Source organism: Pleurodeles waltl, chromosome 4_2 (assembly GCF_031143425.1).
Source record: "Pleurodeles waltl isolate 20211129_DDA chromosome 4_2, aPleWal1.hap1.20221129, whole genome shotgun sequence".
Taxonomy (NCBI): Eukaryota; Metazoa; Chordata; class Amphibia; order Caudata; family Salamandridae; genus Pleurodeles; species Pleurodeles waltl.
The window spans coordinates 943,601,144-943,617,987 of NC_090443.1; the positions used below are offsets into that span (position 1 = coordinate 943,601,144).

General features: G+C 41.6%; 1 protein-coding gene across 1 annotated transcript in view; it reads left to right on the top strand.

Moving 5' to 3' along the window:
- LOC138293503 (vitamin D3 hydroxylase-associated protein-like) overlaps nt 1-16,844 on the top strand; it is a 290,584-nt gene that overhangs the window by 258,143 nt on the left and 15,597 nt on the right. The window contains exons 11-12 of the mRNA XM_069232742.1: nt 3,145-3,184; nt 15,473-15,581. Coding sequence (XP_069088843.1) covers nt 3,145-3,184; nt 15,473-15,581 — 149 coding nt within the window. The remainder of the gene's footprint in view (nt 1-3,144; nt 3,185-15,472; nt 15,582-16,844) is intronic.

Genomic DNA, 16,844 nt, shown 5'->3' on the forward strand with positions numbered 1-16,844 from the left:
ACCGCCGCGGTCGGAATCCCCATTGGAGCACCGCCGGCCTGTCGGCGGTGCTCCCGCGGTCCTCCGCCCTGGCGGTCAAAGACCGCCAGGGTCAGAATGACCACCTTAGTCTCCTCTTTGCGCCGTGTCCATTTGATGGACCTGCAGTCTTTTCTGTGGAAGCTTCTGTTCTGCCTTGTCCCCTAGATTACACTTGTTTCGACGTTATGGGCAGCTATTAATGTTCATATATGTTTATCATTTGGTGTTGAGACACATTTATATTGTGCTAGCTTTGTTAATATAGGGAAATAAATTCACTAACTATGCAATAAACTGGTGTGGTTATTCCTGACTGAAAGGTCAGGGCTCGCCGAAATGTATTCTGGATTAATTGTTAAGTGTTATGTTGTCCAAGGGGTCGCTTATGTTCGTTTTTGATTATCGATTTGATGTGATTGATCGATTAAGAGTACAGAGAGTTCCCACTTAGTCAAAAGATTCATCGGCCTAAAGAGCGTCCGAACGCTGGTAAATTGTTACCACGTTCCGCTCTATCAACTGCCATGTTTTACTTTGTGTCAAGGAGTGCGTTTCATGGGTGGTGTATGGGTATGGCATTCTCATGCAACCACCCATGGGTTTTGATCCAAATCCTTATTCTACAAAGGATTATAGACAGGAGTTTGCATCAAAATCCTGCACCTCCTTGAGTCAATCTCCATCTTTGTATGGGCAATGCAATCTACAGCACACATACAAAGTGGGAACACTTTAAAGCATAGTTTTTGTACTGGAAGGGACCACTCCTAGTAAAAAAACTATGCTTGCCACAAAGCAGACACCCTTGCAACATGGCACAAGGGTGTCTGCATTGGCACATGACATCCAAAAGTGTTCCAGCACAGGGAAAGGGCAGAACAGCACCACACCTTAGTAGATATGGCACTGCTTTACTTGCTACGTTGAGTGATCTTTTGTAAATATGGGCCCCAGTTGCTATACGGAACACCACGTGACCATGCTATTTGATGATGAGCAATATATCAAGTGCTGAAAAATATTATTTACTGTGTAGCTTGAGCGTAATCATTATCACACAACTTACAGTGGACCAACCAAGTTATGTGCCTCTTTAACAAAGAAATGCAATCTTAGTGATAGTAAAGCATTGTTCTGCTCAGGTAGAGATGAGCAAAAATGTATGTTTATAGATGAGTGACACTCCTCCACTTGAGCCCTTGACTCTTTTAAGGTGTGTGTTGTGTTAACCTCTTGGAACGTGGGAACTACATTATGTATGCATCAATATGAGTTATCATGACGCAAAGGAGGTCAGGAGATTGTGAGTGGAGATAGAGAGTGAAACCATGGCACAGTTTAGCTGGCAACTGGCCAGTTCAAGGTTATTAAATGACTCAAGTGGAGGTTTTGGTGCTGAAAACATGCTTTTCGGGTTCAATCTAGATGGTTCTAAAGGAATTATCAGATGCAGCAGGTGGGTAATTCTAGTATGGCTTTTACCCACTGAGTGGATTCGGGCATGTGATAAGTGTGTGCTGTATACCCAAGAGGTCAAGGAGCCAGTAGCTGAATAACATGTATAGAACTCCATGGGCAGGCCACATTATTTGCTCATCAGTGGAGAGTAGGCAAATAGCCTTGAAAGGGTGCGTTGTGCTTAGTGCCATGTGATGGTGCACGTATGCCAGACTGTGAACACCTTCCTGGCTTGGCAAACTTGGAAACCAAGTGGATATTAGATCAGGAATTCGTTTATATACGGACAGGTCCCCAAAGATTGGGAAATGGAGAAATATTTCCCCAAAACACATAAAGAGCACTGATTTTTATCCTCAATCATGAAAACGCAGAGCTCCAGGATTCATTTCGCAATCTAGGGGGGTAGCAAAAGTAAAACTTACACTGGTATGAAGAAGGATTGGCTCTTTTATGAACAGCCCCTGCAGTAAACATCACCATTTCTAAACAGCCATGTTTCTGTCTATATCTTAAAGTTGCACACATTTTTAAAGGTACATAACAAGCACAAACTTTGTACAGGTAGCTGTGTATTGTATTTATTGTTTGTAGAATGAAAAGGATGTTGCTTGTTTCGAAGAGAGGAATCATAGAAGGGACAAGATTGAGATGGTTTCTGAAGAGCTGGAGTGTAAGGAACTCTTAGGTGCATCATCAGCTAGTCATCCTAGAGATTTTCCACCTTAGGTGAGGCACCCAGGGCCAACAAAATGAGTTGAAAATAAACTTTGAAAGGTGAAAGTTTAACACATTTCTGATGCTCCTCATTTCATATCTTCCTACTCATTCAATGAAGACATGTCTTCACTCTGGGATAGATACTGTCGCAAAAGTGTGGAGGGAAATTTTGTCTCTTGAAAACCTTGTTTTCTACTGCAATTTACATTGCACCTGTCCTTTTTATGCATAGGCTTTAAAACTGAAAGTGCTGCTTTGCGAACCTCCAATCACCAGAAAGCCCAATATTCTCTAATGTAAATTGACCAGAGACCCACAGTATTTATTAGCGTCTGCATACAAGTTAGTAATGAGTGATTGCTCTGTCCAAAGTAGCACCATCCAATATCAGTTTCCTCCCATTTGCACTTCCTGATATGTTATAGGCAGTCCTTCCAGGTATCAGCCGTTGATATCACAGTCCTAGTTTCAAAAGGCAGAAAAGAAGGGTGAAGGGACAGGTGTGGCTTTCTTCCAAACCCTATTGATGCTCAACAGAGTAGCTTTAAAGGTCATACCCTCTCGTACATGTGATTTGCCTTAGGTGACCTACCATAATTCTTCCCTGTCATGTCGCGCTCGCTGCAAGTGAGAGAAACATTAGACATCAGTTTAATTGCTAAATTTAGCAACTCTGAAGCTTCACAACAAAGTTAATTCATTTTCTAATGTATCATCTTGAGGTAAACTAATACTGTTTTGTGAACTTTAAACTCACTTCTATGAGGTGTTGATATTGGATGCATGAATGTCTGGCGAGCTTAAACTCAGGGAGACATGTTAACAAAATACCCAGACCGTCTGATTCACAAAACACCAATCATGGTATAGCAATATTGATTGAGAGGGTAATGCTGTAATTGGCTTTTGTTTTAACCTATGTTTCCTTGTGCTTGATTCCTAAAGGGCTGCAAAAGAGGTCTGGACACAGCATGCTGCTGTTGAGGTACACACATTTTATTTACATTCTTATTTAACATCAGGTATTTGATTGTATATTTGTTACACGATTCCACAGCATAAGTAGTACTCCTTTGTGTGCATTTGCAATTGTAACAAATAACACCATTAAGGGCCTGGTTTGGAGTTGGGTGATATTGGAACCCCCTCGAGGAAATGCTAAATCTAGAGAAACATAAATTGGCTGTACTTCCTCCATCGTGCTGTTCCAATGTCTCAGCTAAAGCCACCACTAGGTTCTCCTCTGGGTTAGGATTTGTTTAAATAAGCTGTCCAGCAAGTCGCATTTCCTGGAAGATTATCTTTTCCCCTTAATGTTTACATGTTTTTGGTGATCGTATTCAAGAATTACTCCTATACTTAGATGGGCAATTATTTTCCCACTTGCTTAGTTTCTCATTGTCCTCATCATCCCCACCTCCATTGCTCCCCAGTCTCACTTCAAATCACTCCCCAAACTTCTCCTTAATCTGCTTCACCAAATCCCGAGAATGTCCTTACTGTACACACACTGGTGGCTGTTCTGCTGCACGCCTTGCACAAAATCGTCTAACATTATTTAGAAAGGTATTCTACTGTAGATATTAAGGCCCGTATTTATACTCCGTTTGCGCCGAATTAGCGTCGTTTTTTTCGACGCAAATTCGGCGCAAAACTAACGCCATATTTATACTTTGGCGTTAGACGCGTCTAGCGCCAAAGTATGGGCAAATAGCGTCATTTTTTGGCGTGAACGCCTTCCTTGCGTTAATGAGATGCAAGGAAGGCGTTCCCGTCTAAAAAAATGACGGCGACGCAAATGCGTCGTATTTATACTCCCGGGCAAAAATCACGCCCGGGAGTTGGCGGGTCAAAAAACCCCGCATTTGCGCCACTATTTAACGCCTGGGTCAGGGTAGGCGTTAAGGGGCCTGTGGGCTCAAAATGAGCCCACAGGTGCCCTCCCCTGCCCCCAGGGACCTCCCCTGCCACCCCTGCCCACCCCAGGAGGATACCCAAGGATGGAGGGACCCACCCCAGGGACATTCAGGTAAGTTCAGGTAAGTATAATTTTTTATATTTTTAAATTTTTTTTGTGGCATAGGGGGGCCTTATTTGTGCCCCCCTACATGCCACAATGCCCAATGACCATGCCCAGGGGACAGAAGTCCCCTGGGCATGGCCATTGGGCAAGGGGGCATGACTCCTGTCTTTACTAAGACAGGAGTCATTTAAATGGCGTCTGGGCGTCGAAAATAATGGCGCAAATCGGGTTGAGGCGATTTTTTTGCCTCAACCTGACTTGCCCCATTTTAAGACGCCCTAACGCCATTTTCCCCCTACGCCGGCGCTGCCTGGTCTACGTGGTTTTTTTCCACGCACACCAGGCAGCGCCGGTCTGCTAGCGCCGGCTAACGCCATTCCATAAATACGGCGCCCGCATGGCGCTTCAGAATGGCGTTAGACGGCGCTAAATTTTTTGACGCTAAACTGCGTTAGCGCAGTTTAGCGTCAAAAAGTATAAATATGGGCCTAAATAGTTTAGGTTTTACTATATACAAGTGAGTGGTAATACCTATCAATATTAGGGTGACTTCTTCCCTAACATAGGAGTTGCAATCAAAGTCTGGCTAACAACTATTATCATCATAAACTAGCAATGGCATATTTATTTAGGACATAGAAAACGAGAATAAACCCTTAGACTATCAATGGTTATATCCAAATGTATGATGAAGCCACTGTCTCCTTGTTGGATCTGTCCCTCTCTGCAGGATTACACCCAAACCTTTTGATATTTTCCTTCCACTTTGTGCTGAATATGCTCTCCCCTTTCAAACATGGCTAAATTGAATTATACCCAATTGGCACATTCAATCAATTAAATACTGCCAGTGGGCCTCCAGCACTTATTATGCCACCCCTTTAAGTAGTACTTTAAAACATGACCCAGGCCTGCCATTGCACCCTAAATGTAGTGTTAAACTGCCATGTCTACTTACCATTTAAGCCCAGGGCCGACTTTACCATGGTGGCACCACATGTGACAGTCTTTTTTAGCACCCCCATGACATCCTTCTCCATGAATTTCCTCACTACCACTCTCCATATGTTCCCTCACTCCCTCATCTCTCCATAGCACCTCCCTGAAATACATTAAAACAAATTAAAGTGCTACTCACAGTTCACTCACACTCTGTTTTGTGATCTGCCTGGTACACACTCTTTACAGCAGGCACATTATCCCACTATGCTACTTTATGGTGAGTCAAAACTGCCAGTATACAAAATACCAATCTCTCACCAGCAGTGACATTAATCATCAGAGTTATTTTGACATTTGTATTGCTGTCTGAAACTGCTGTACCCACAAGGAAGTTCACATGCTTTTAACCCACAAGTTATTTTTAAACACAGCGCCCCTACCATAGTCAGTGCCAGGAGTTGCTGCACTGGTCGCACTGCCCAAAAGCAGGCCCTGTTTAAATTATTATTATATGTAAGTCACCCCTAAGGTAGGCCCAAGGTAGCTTATAAGGCAGAGTGGTGTGCTTTCAAGACATTGGGCATGTGCTTTTAAATTGTACGTGTCCTGGTACTGAAAAACTCCTACATTTGTTTTTCACTATTGTGAGGCCTATCCATCCCATAGGATAGCATTGAGAATTCCTTATTACATTTAATATGTTCTAATTTCCAATTGGGAGCTGGTGAATATGTAATGTATGAAGTCGGTGAAATTGGAATGATAAACCCTCTTTAATAGAAAAGCCGGATTTTCAATTACAATTTTGAAAGTTCCACTTTTAGAAAGTTGGTATTTTCCTGTCCTTAGCCCTTTTGTGTCTGTAGCCTGTCTTAGGTCACATGACTGGGTATAACTGACAGACTTTGGGAATTCCTCCAGGACAGTCGCACAATAGAGGGATTACTTGTGCCTGAATGGGCCATCTGCTGGCAGGATGGTGGTGAGCAGAACTGAGCACAGCCTCACTTGCAACTGAATAGCCTGTACTCTGCCTTCACACAAGTGCCTAACAACCCCACATTGTCACTGCATCCAGCTTGGAGCGAGAGCAGGGGAGGCAGGGAGTTCCAGACACTTCAAAGACACTGTCTAGAAGCTATAAAAACAGGACCTGAAACACCAACTCTTCAGTACACTTCTGGACCTGTGGATACACTTCCAGGAAAAAGGACTGCTGTGCTGCTGAAAGGACTGCCACTGTGCTGCCTGCTACTCTGAAGGTACTCCTGTCATACTGTGCTGACCTACTGCCTTCTTCCCTGTAAAAGAAGAACTGAACCTTCAACCTAATATTGAGCTCAGGGCACCAGAGTGGCTCCAAGTCTGCTAGACTCCTGATCTGAGCCTCAGGGATGTGAAAAGCTCCCAACATCCTGTCCCTGTACCCAGATGAAATACGTTCCTGACCCTCAAGTAGTGCCCCTCAGGTCCTGGACCCCTGGTGTGGCTCTGTACGCTGAAATCAAGCTCTTGGGCTCCTCAAGTCTGCTTGCACTGAGACTCTGCCGCTCACAGTGCAATTTAGTGCAAAGCTGACATAGGCTGGGGTTGCTGCCTTACCAGGGCTCACACCCCAGTCAACCAACAACCCAGTTTCTAGCACTCTTTATTTGTTGAATTGAACTGAATTGAACTACTTATTTTTAAAGTGCAGCGAATGCCCAAATCTGTAATGTTCAGAAGTTCTAGCAGAAGTATTCTCCTCCAGCGGATGGACAACAAGCAGGCCAATGAAGAGCAAGGATTGTGTCAAGGTGAATAAAAAATTATATGAATCCTAACGTCCAATGGAGCTTTGCCTGAAAAAGACTTGTGAAAGATGTAGCGGACCTTAAGTATGGTTCTCTTTTTCCCTGGAATATGGTGAAGGGCCTATAGATGCTTGGATGCAAGTTGAATCCAAAAGATGTCTAACAAAAATTGAGACGCTGTGTTCTGACTATACATAAAAATACAGTAGTTCAGGTGAGATATAACAGAAGAAGTGGCGAGATTTTACATAATAATCTTAAACAATGCAAACAACTAGAAACAACTTTATCAATTTGTTTTGAAAATGTTAGTTTTCATTTGATTACTGTGCCTCAGTTCTCTGCTGGGGACCAGATAGAAGAGGAGTCTCTCAAGGTAAGAACCTCAATATTTCCTCCATTCAACTTTAGGGAGTTGGCAGACATGCAGGAGACTACCACAACATACAATGTGTGAAGTTCTCAGTCATGGATTGATCTGACAACCTATGTACCTTCAGCATAAGAAAGCAATTGGAAGCCACAGGAATGAATCAGCTTGGCCAAAGGAAGTACATATAAATTGCATAGCACTGGGTTTCGATACAAGCCCTGAGGAACACTACACAGAGAAGGGTGAGAGGATGAGCAAAAAGTAATGGGTTGAACAGCCTACATTCTTGACATGATGAAAGATGGAAGCTCATCAAGTGCTCTGCCTTGTTTACCAACAGCATGTAACTGAGATAAAATAATTTGATCTTACACTGTGTCAGAGGCTGCACTGAGGTCTAACAAAATGAAGGTGACACTACCTCTCTTGCCTAGATTTGCCCATAACATTTCAAAGACTAATATTAGAGCAGACTCAGTCTCACATAAAGGTCTGAAGCCCAACTGAGATGGATCAAGTATCAATGTGGGTCGACGTATGGATAAAATTGCCTATTAATCTGCTTTTATAGGGCTTTTTTGCAGAAGGGGCAGTCATAATAAATGTGACAGAAATTGCTTAAAAATCGCAGATCAGCTGTTGGCTTTTTTAAAAGAGACATTATTAGAAGAAGGTTCTAACTTGCTAGTACATTGCTGCAGATAAAGGCTCTTTAGATGTCACATGAGTTATATGAGATGGTCAGGGATCTAATAGCGACCCTGAAGTAGTTTTAGGCAGGAGCTTTCAATAATTTCAGTGGATACTGATGATAAATGACTGAGAGAATTAGAGTCACTGTCACTTACTAGGGAAAGTCAATCGACCTACTAAAACGGAAGCACAGTCAAGTTTTTGTCAGTGGTTCTCTTAACTTTTAAGAAAGTGAGGCATTCAAGTTTCATAATTCTCTGGTATCCAGAGACTGAGGGGAAAGTGGTGGATAACTATGAGACATCTAGTAAGTGACTCAGACAGTGAAGCTTGCTAACAGCAAATACTCTACGGAACTCTAGTAGCAGCCCATGTAACTGGAGCCTGCTACATACAGAAAGCACTTCTGTTTGACTGCAGGTCCCTCTCGGAACAGCATAAGGTACAGGAGCCTGCCACAAAAAACACTCACACAACAGACACAGCCTGTAGTCGCAACCTAAGGCACTGCACTATACTACAGTGAAGACCTATATCTAACTTAAGACACCCTAGTAACGGTTTACGGTATTGCAGCTTTCATCAGGAATGTATTGATTGCAGCTTCACAAAACATGCACATTTTGAATATGGGTTTTGTGTGCTTTCTATTTATTTAAATATTGTGGGCATAATTCACAAAGAGCCCCCACACTCATGGCAGAGGGTCTACAGTTGTGGCGGGATCTTTGCATTGCAGTTTTTCATTGCGGAGATCCCACCACGAGTGCAGGGCTTCTGCCACAAGTATGGAGGATCTTTGTGGATCAGACCCTGTGTTTTTGGCAGGCAGGTGCAAGGTATTACAACAATAATTAGTGGGACTGAGTGTGCAATATGAACAAGTGTTGCAAAGGCCACTAGAATTGTCTTGAATTTTCAGTGACAAGCAAGACCTTTTTCAGCAGTACTTGTTTCGAAATGATTCTCATTGGGTTTGTTGATGTTTGTTTGAAAATTGTTTAGATGATCTGTGTGCGAAACCACCGTTTTGCAGCCCCGAATATCCAGCTCATTGACTTTGACATTACAAAGGCTGTGTATTGTCCCTAGTTAACTCAAAAGATCATGCCTGGCAGCAACAATTAGTCACCCTTTTCCACAACATTGTGTTCAGGTTGCACATTGTCTCATCACTTGTCTCTGAATGGTAGGATTCACATGCTTTGCAAACTGTGAGATTGACTACTCTTTTCATGGTTCCAAATAAAGGTAATTTAATGCCACCATAAATGGGTTTGAGCTATATTGAAGCAGAGAGTAGAAATACGGATTTCACTAAAAAGAATGCATTAGAATTGTAAAAGAATACAACAATGCAAATTTTAGAGTACATCTTACAGTAATTAAGATTCTGATTGATGTTAGTGATATTTGTGCAGATAAGTTAAGGTACATCATGCGGCCTACACCTTCCAGAGCGTGGGTGTACACTGGGCATCTCCATAACACTTGTGGTATCACTGGAGTCAGTTTCCTCCTTTAACTATGATTGAGAGGCGAATCTGTTCACTGTGACATCTTTGTGCCCCATCATGAATTAGATAGTAAGCGATATTGTGCCTTTGCAGCACAATAGCAGTAGATTTCAGGTCACAAATGTTAAGTGGCTTTTCCTCTCCTATGCAACATAACATGTTCACCTGAATCATCCTTCCATATCAGATGGCACTCAGTGTGTGCCAGCATTCAAAGCAGGTGTTGCAGCCCTTGAATAGTTTTACATATGAGGTGAAAGAGAGACTACCCAGCCCAGGTCTGCTGGGAGCCAGGAAAACAAACTTTTAGCAGCATCTCTAATTCTGGTCAGAGAACAAACTGAACTGAATGACTAACATCAGGTTGACCTGAACCTCGGAGAGGTGATCAAAGTGTGTTATAATTTCTGTTGTGAATGAACTCACTTATATGGTTTATCATGCTACAATTGATAGGGTGTCTCTATATCAGCCCATTACAAAGGGTTTAATATTTATGGAACAAAATGCTGAGATAAACCCATACATTAGTTCTGCTAGTTCTGCTATGACTTTTCTGCTGTAGACATCAAAGTTCCTTCCAAACATTTATGACATGTTCCTCTAATCATCATATTGAGAAGTTTAAACTAACTATTAATTCGCCAGCCATTCAGACTTTCCCCTTATTTTGAAGGAACAAACTTATTTTTAGATTCCCCTATAGTTTCCTGCTTATTCTATGTAACAGTGGTTGTTCTTATGACGCCTACATAATGTGCAAAGGGGACTCCCAAAGGAATTAGTAAAGTTGATAGAAATGCTCTCTTTATATACAAGAATGTACTCTTCATATTACATGGAGTAGTTCTTCTGATCTCAAAATCTAAAGTAGATTTGTAAAACTAAAATGTAATTGTAATAATAAGTAACCAACTGATCTCTGGTGAAATCTCATTATGTATTTAGTAGACACATTACTAAGTTTCCAAGGAAATATAGAGTAGCCCTTAGTTTCTAAACTTAATATGTCACTATATTATAATATAGTAGAACATCCCCTATCCAATTAGTTGTCCTCTACTTGGGTTGATTGTCCACGCCAGAAAATTACATGATTTTCACGCCTGGATTCCCTTTCAAGTCTGACTTCTATTCTTGACAGTGTTTTATTGCAAAGATGCTGTTTACTTGATTTACCATTTAGTCAGACCAACAAAACTCCCTTCTATTACCATGAGCTATGCCCTGGTAGAGGTGATCATATTGTCTCATCATATCTACAACACCCACTTGGGTACTTTTACTTCGAACTAAACATAGGGGAAATGACTGCAGGAACTTTACATTTATACATCTCTGATGACACTTCGAACTCCTTGATCCAAGTATACATTCTTTAAAGAGAATGAACAAATACCCACACAATCAACCAACATACAGAGGTTAAAGTTCTGAGGTTGAAAGTAATGTTGACAAATTTGAATTTTTGTGCTGCTAAGCTTGGGTTTCCCTTGTCCTATATACCTGCATGAACGTCAATCTAATCATTGTTGAATTTCACCACTTGATTGTCGAGGTCACCCATTCTATTGTATGATGCCAACATGGAAACAACATGCCATCCCTTCCACTGTAATCCTGGCTGTTTTTTGGGTAGATGTATGCTATTCACCTCCTTCATAGCCTTCCATATCGCTTTGATGCAGTCAGTAGGACTAAGTTATGGAAATCCTTCAAGATTTAAAGTCGGTTAGGAAAATGGTCACGGCCCATGCTGACAATAATACAAGGTTATTTTTGGCCTAGATGGAACTCTCACTATTGTTTTTGAAATTTCTATATTCGTGTGTCAAGTGAGTGTCTGTAGCTACCATTTTTTCAATCTGTAGTTCAACAGTATTGTATATTAGGCAAGCAAGATTTCAATTAAATGTTTAATATTTCATGATCATTCTTGTTCTTTCATGCACAGAAATAATCTGTATATGTTTTAATACTTTAACAGAATGGTGCAAAGTAGGTAATTGCAGAGATTAGGAGTTGAGCCAGGATGCTCAGTTTCTGCTTTTTGTTTGCAGCATGTCATGCTCAGGACCCTCACTGCTGAGAGATAGGGCAACTCATGGGAGACTGCTAGACCTGTCAACCTTAGGGCAGCCTTCCCTTAATTTGATTGCCTTACTCCTCCAAATTTTTCTGATCTCATTTTTGTTATCTGTGTACCACTGCTAACCAGTGTTAAATTGTGTGGCTCACTCCTTAAAACATGGTAACATTGGCTTATCCCTAATTGGCATTTTTGATTTACTTATAAGTCCCTAGTAATGCGGTACTACATGTACCCAGGGCCTGTAAATTAAATGCTACTAGTGGGCCTGCATCACTTGTGCCACCCATTTAACTACCCTTGCAACTCTCTCTCTGGCCTGCCATTGCATCTTTGTGTGTGCAGTTTTAAACTGCCATTTCGACCTGGCAAAATAAACCTTTTACCAGGCTTTAATACATATAGGTCACGCCTAAGAAAAAGGCACTAAAAAGCCCAGAGGTTGTAAGGAAAAATTCTCTTTTATGGTAAAGTCGGATTTTTGTTACAGTTTTGAAATGCCACTTTTAGAAGGTTGGCATTTTCTTCCCTTAGCCACTTACCATCGACAGCCAGTCTCCGAGTCCCATGACTGGGTGTAGTTGGCAGTTGGTCTTTGCGGATTCCTCCTAAACAGACACACACAAAAGATAGCTTAGGTGTGCCTGGATGGGCCATCACTGGCAAGATGGGAGGGCGGAGTTAGGCATGGCCCGACTCACACCTGAATCAGCTGTGTCCTGCCTGCACACAAAGGACTGCATACCCCCTGTAGTTAGTCTGGAGCCAGGGCAGGGGAGGCAGGAAACCTGTGACCCTCAAAGGAGGAACCAGTTATAAATATTACACTTCAGGCACCAAATTTTCAGTACACTCCTGGACCTGTGGATACTACAGAAGAAGGTATGCTTTGCTGCCAGAAGGACTGCCACTATGCTGCTCTGCTGCCCTGCTTGCTGAGAAGGAAGATTGGACCTGAACCCATCATCCCAGGCTGAAGTGACTCCAAGGGTCAACCAGCTGATGTCCCGTTCTGAGCTACAGGGACACAACAATCTCTAATGGCTCCCTGCAACTGTCTAGCTGACCTGCTCCCTGGACCTGCAACTGGACCAGCCTGAGCCCTACTGGCCTCTGCTTGCCTCTGCAGGAGAGAGTTCCTGACTACCAAGTGGTGCCAATCAGGTCCAAGACCTTTGGTGTAGCATTAGTGGAGCTCCCCTGAAGTCTTTGGGCTCTTCTGAAATGGGCCTTTGGCTCCAAAAGCCTGCAGCTGGCATCCGCCACCAAAGTGAGGCCTCAGTGAACCAACTCTTCTTACTACAGCATCGAATGCTCGCTGGGACTGCGAATGTGAAGCACCAACAAGGACGGTCCGCGACTCTGACATGAATATTGCCCTACAGTAGTAGCCTTCAATGACACCCAGCCTGCACTTTGTGTTATTTCGACAGCCATCTGTAATACTCTACCTGATCCTTGCAGTCCCTTCCACAGCGAACTGACCTCTTTGTGCTGGATTGTGAAGGTAAATCTTTCAGCAGGGCTAACCTGTTCACTCTATCTGACCTGCACTCCATTGCAGTCGACTTCAACTTGTGAATTTTTCCCGGCTCTTGCACGACCAGATAACTGTGGTTTTTGGTGCTATTTTGACTTAAATCTTTAAAATTGCATATCGTCGGGTCTACTAATTGGATTTTTGAATTTTTATGTCAAAATATTTATTACATTTTACTATAGTTTTCTAAGTTGGTGTGGATTTTTCTTGAGTTGTGTTTTCACTTTATTACTATTTGAAGTGTTGTATAAATACACATTGCTTCTGAGTTAAGCCTGACTGCTCTGTGCCAAGCTGGCAGAGGATTGAGCATAGGTTAGTTTGGGCTTTGCTTGTGACTTCGCTCTGAGAAGGATTTTGGTTGCTGCTTGTGTAGGGTTTCATCCCCCCCACCAGTAACCCAATTTCTTACAGGGTCCAGCGAGATGACTGTGAAACAGAAGGTTAAGACAGTCATTGATAACCAAAATGGGGATGGTTAGAGAGGCAATGCTCTGCAGGAACTGTAGGAAGTGAAGGTGCCACAGCAATATTGAAGGCTCATCAAATGATTTAATGTATTGCTGGTTGGACACAACAATGTGCCTGCTTCTGTGAGTGCAGGATAGGCAAGAGGCTCCATGAGAATGCAGCAATGATAAGGCTTTCCCTCTGCCCATAACAAGGGGAAGTCACCCTCTAGCAGCCCACGGCTCCCTATGGCCTAGAAAAGCCCACTCTTAGTGCTCAAATAATGTCCATTGGTATGTGCATCTTAAACAGATGCTGATACATGGGTGAGGTTTTCATCCTCCACATATGCCTCCTGCTACTTCACAGCACCATTCACCTTCTTATATTTTATGCTACAATCTAGGATTGCAAATGTGTTCACCTTGAGTACTTGTGCCCCATGATTACCTATATACATTGCTCCACTTTGTTTGGTCGAGGTAATTGAAGATGGTTGTTGTAGAATTCATTGTGCGGAGGTTTGGGTTATTATCCTTTTTGTCATGCATTATAGGTTAGCTGAGCTGCTTGAGGGATTCCTCTCAGTCTTCCCTCTCCATCATTAACTCTCCTACAAATGGCGTCCTCTAGGTCTCACACTTCTCATTGTCTCTTCCCAGTTTCCATACCTGAGGCACTGTTGTGGAGCTGAAGGGGCATTTTTGGGTTGGCTCATTTCTTCACATATTTATAGGACAAATCTTGGAAGCAAAATTTGGCAAAAATGAGCTGCTGTCACAAAAGCCTTAACCACATAATTTAACTACAGACAAGTGAGACAAATTAATGAAAGGGCTGAAAGGTGCAAAATGATGCAGATTGCTTTTCATGATGGTAAAAAAAGAGGTGTCTGTTCCATTAGATTTCTCAAGACTGGATAATGTATGCCTATTTGCTGTTTGTGATTAATTCTATTCTGATCAGTGGATTGACACCCTCTAAGTGTCACACAATGCATTCTCATGTTCCCCTGCCCTATTCAGCGTTCCAGGAGTCATCTCAGCTCCTGCCACCTATTTTGGGAGTGTTTGCTAGTCTTCGCAGAAGTAGAGTTTCCTGTTTCATGTTTTGTGTATACAAACATCAACATAACAGCCCCAACATAGTATTGGAAAATCTCCAGGTAGGGCTTAAGATAATTCTGACTGCAGCATTTTGAACTATGTGCAATTTTTTCAGTCATTTTGTTGGCACGCCCAAATAAGCAGAATACCCTCCTTGTGGTAACAAATGCATTCATATGCTATTTCATTTGCTGGAGATTTAAAATGTAGTTAATCCATTTTTAATACCGTTACTTGAAAAGGCAAATCTTCACTGAAAAGGACCAAATACATTTTTACTCCTAGGTGCTTTAAGTTTCTGGACAGTTGAATGTTTTTTTCACCATTGATATATCCAAATGTATAATTCCATACCCACACTTTTTGGTAGTGAAGGAGAATTTCTGTTTTTTTCTCTCTTTAAAATTCTTTAACATATAACCCATCAACAAAAATATAACAGTTTGTTACACTGTTATCTTTTTGTTGGTGAATTACGTGGTGAACAATGTACTTTCTTTTTTCTCCTCCTTCCTTCCTTCATTCCTTTCTCTGTTTCTTTCTTTCTTTTTCTTTCTTCCTTCCTTTTTCTGTGAATGCATCCACAAATCACCTTGTGGCCATTAAACAATGCTCAAATGTCCTTGTTATATCTTAGCAGAACATTTTTCCTGCTGGCATGTTCTACAAAGAAAATGTGTTCTGTGAAAATCTCAAACACATTGTTTGATTTTGCAAAAATGTATTTGTTTTATCCACCCCTTCTAGATGTACCGTGAAGAGTTTGCAGATAAATGGAAATCCCTAAAGTTGGACGTTCTACTGTGCCCTGCCATGGGTCCTGCTGTGACCATTGGCTTCCTGGGAAAGATGATTGGTAGCTATCAATTGATCTGATTTCTTCTGCATTTAGTGACTAGCACTAGGTTTAGTACAAAAAATGGGGTCCATTCCAGAGAATGACATTGAGAACTTTATTTCAATAAAACTTCCACTCAATGTCCTCCTTCAATCCCAAGCTCCATTCTAAAATCCATAATGATCCAACTCAGAATCAAGAGTGCACCACTCTCAATGCCATTCCTCTCTTTCCATTACCCAGATGATATTATTTGCTTCACATAGCAAATTCCCCACATACTATAGTAGGCACTTTTAATTGTACAAATGTAAACTTATTATTTCTCACATCTGCTCTTTCACAACATTTGAGAAAAACTAAACAGGCATAGAATAGCTAATTATCTTCTTCTATTGTCACTTCTTTTGAGTACCAGTTCTCTTATGATGCTTTATTCTCTTTCCGCGCTGTTTCTCACATCATTTTATGATCATCTGAAAAGCCGTACCCAAAATCACCCTAGTCTAGATGACAACTGGTTTATGATTTCAGACATCCATTAACGGTGACAATATTTCCATTTTTCCAATCACTGGTTTTGTAGAACTAGACCAAGCATTCCAAATACCATTTGTCAATTTGATATGTACCCATTCACCCACAGACTCACCTCTCTTTGATTCCTTTCTCAAATAAAACTTTCTAATAGCCATTTTTATCATTTGTTCTTATAATATCTTTCACACAGTTCGTCACCTTCTTGACTTTACCAAACACCACAATATTGAGAGGCACCAAAAGGGTTATCTCTGTAGTGGCATGTGGTGTTAACCTGTATGCTAGTCTTTTATCTACCACTTTCTGCCAGTCATCCCATGGGGTTATCCTGCTTTTTACAAATTCCTTAATTATTCTCCAATGGTACCGACTGCATACAGAAGAGTTTCTCTGTATTATGCTTTTCAGTTTCAAACATATCTCTATCACTGGTGAGTTATGTTGGATACCATTATGAGCAAAGATGCTTGTGGGAGATTCTCCTCTACTAAATATTTTCTCTGTGAATAGAACACTCATCTCCTTCACTTCAGGCCCCTAAGAAAAAAATCCACACATATCAAATACTGAAATATTACAGGATTATCCTTGTAGGAAAATACCATCTTTTGTGTGGTGTATCCGCATATTTTTATATTGACTGTTTTTGCTGCAGTGAAACTCTGGGCACTTTCTCCCTGCTAATCAGGGGGTAAAGTGCTTAGCACCCTCTTTTAACATGGTGAAATTGACATTGAAATT